Here is a 2,257-nt window from a genome sequence, read left to right on the forward strand (position 1 = left end):
TAATCTGCATAAAACATAAAATTTTAATTAGCCCCAAAGAGAAACTTTAAAGTTTGGTGACCTGCCAAAGCCTCCCTTAATAGCAGTTCCAAGAGGAGTAATGGTGATAATGAAGATTAGGTGTTGAAAATAGGTCTTGATAGGGTAGTGATGGTCATTAGGGTGAAGGGGGTATGCATGTCTTTGAATGGGCGTAGAGAACAAAGCGACATGACGGTTAACTAAGCGCCATAAATGGCAGTTAATGAACAAAATTGAGCCTTTAAAAGGGATATTTTGGAAGAGACTAACATCGCCATTAACAAATTTACTAGAAAAGGGAAGGTTAAGAGAGATTTTAGCAGAGAATGGCATGTTCCAGCGCCTCAAATCCGGCAATTCCTGCCAACTCCGATCAATACAATCAAGCAAAAAACAGGCATTTTCCCGGGAGATGAATGAGTTAATGAAATCGAGGGATGAAGTTCAGGGGGAGATAAATAGACGTGCAAGTGAGATTGCTGAGCGTCAGATAGAAGAGGAGGAAAAGAAGAGGAGAGCATATGAAGAGACTGAATCGTTGTTTGCTGCTTGGTTACCGAAGCATTATGAGAGGTCAGATCGGAAAACGTAGGAGAGGTCTGAAAGGCGTATAAGAAAGGTCCAAAAATATGGTAGTGGAACTGAGAGTGATTCCGAAGCGGATTCTTCAGAAGGGTACGAGTATCATGTGGAAGAGGTAAACACCAGTGAAGAAGGATCTGATGCTATTGAGGACAGGCTAAAGATGGAGAAGTATCTTGATTGGAAGTTGCGAAAAGACGGTTTGATTTTGAGAGAGCCAATTCAAAGATATTTTCCAAAACCATGCAGGAAGGAGAACCCAAGGTTGAAGAGAAGCTTGTTTTGATACATCCACGAACTGCTCAAGAAAAATATTCCATTGACTCCGATGAGAATCTCCATGATGCTTCCAATGATGATGAAGAAGATGATGAAATTGATGAGGAGGACTCGTCTTCTGGAGATAGTGATACTTCTCCAGCTTCATCGGGCAGCAGTTGCAGTGAACGTTATTCGGAGGACGAGGATTGAAGCTATGATGAAGAGGATTGGTAAGGTTCTCTTCTCGGGTGTCGAAAGCAGCCAAGTTTTCAGACTTTGAGAAAAGTTTGAAAATAATCAACAAGTTCTTTTTAAAATGGCTTTCTCGATGCTTGCTTCTCGTGTTATGAATCTTTTTTTGGATGATGGTAAGCTTGATCTTCTTATCCTTTCGGACGGCTCTAGATGATGGTTTTTTTGTTACTAGTTTTGAAGAAATGTTGGAAATGGTAGTAGTAGTAAGTTAAGTATTTTGTTGTTTTTGGTTTACAAAAACTGTGGAATCTGTAAGATAGGGTTTCTGGTAGTGATGTTGGTAATGGGTATCAGTTATTTGGTTTGTAAAATGGACGAACAAAGTGATGTTATGTTTGGTGTAATCTTTACTTTAAATAGTACTATTAAAGTTATTTCTTTCCTGAGACTAATTTATACTAGAAATGGTGATGAATTTGAACAAACTGGTGATGAAATTGATGAAAATATTAAACATATAGATGATTATAGAATAGGAATTTTTATGATTGTTAGAAGGAACTTGAAAATGCATCAAAAAATTTGAGTTGTTCCTTGTTTGATTTTCTTAGCCCAATAACTTAAAAATTTGATGTTCTGATGACTATTTGGAAAACAATCAAGAAGACTAAATTTTTCACATAAATAAATTTAATATTTTGCATTTGTGAAACAAGAACACCTGGGTTAGAGGAAATTTCTAAATTATATGAAAACAAGATAAGCTTCAAACTAACATGGATGATTTAGTTGGTATCTTTCTTTCTTTTATAAACTCGTGTACCACATATCTTTGGAGGCATCTTATCTTTTGTTACACAATCTAGAGTTAGAAGAAAAAATTAAAACGATAAGTAAATGTGGTAGTCGGCGGGTGCAGATGGAGAAGATGAAATATTGACCTGAAACTTAGGCTTTTATTAGTTTTAGTTTAGTTGTTGGGTGATTTTTTGGTGAGTGTAAACATAAAATCTAAGAGGTTGTAATTAGGATTTATGAAAAATTATATATGAGTGGCGAATAGAATAAGTGGGGGTGTCAATTAATGTGGGTGGTAAATAAGAGAAACGTGGGTGGCGAATAGGTGAAGCCTAAGAAAATGGTACAAGAGAACACACTATGCATAAGAAATGTGGGTGGCCAATAGGTGAAGCCTAAG

The 2,257-nt window shown here is 36.6% G+C and overlaps 1 protein-coding gene across 1 annotated transcript; it reads left to right on the forward strand.

Annotated features, from left to right (window-relative positions):
- The first annotated feature begins 433 nt into the window (after positions 1-433).
- Positions 434-1,074, forward strand: LOC113351218 (ribosomal L1 domain-containing protein CG13096-like). Its single transcript, XM_026595243.1, has 3 exons — positions 434-594; positions 658-718; positions 853-1,074. Exons 1-3 carry the CDS (start codon positions 434-436, stop codon positions 1,072-1,074), a joined length of 444 nt encoding a protein of 147 aa, XP_026451028.1.
- The last annotated feature ends 1,183 nt before the right edge of the window (positions 1,075-2,257 follow it).

The sequence above is a fragment of the Papaver somniferum genome, chromosome 2, assembly GCF_003573695.1.
Source record: "Papaver somniferum cultivar HN1 chromosome 2, ASM357369v1, whole genome shotgun sequence".
In the NCBI taxonomy this organism is placed as follows: domain Eukaryota; kingdom Viridiplantae; phylum Streptophyta; class Magnoliopsida; order Ranunculales; family Papaveraceae; genus Papaver; species Papaver somniferum.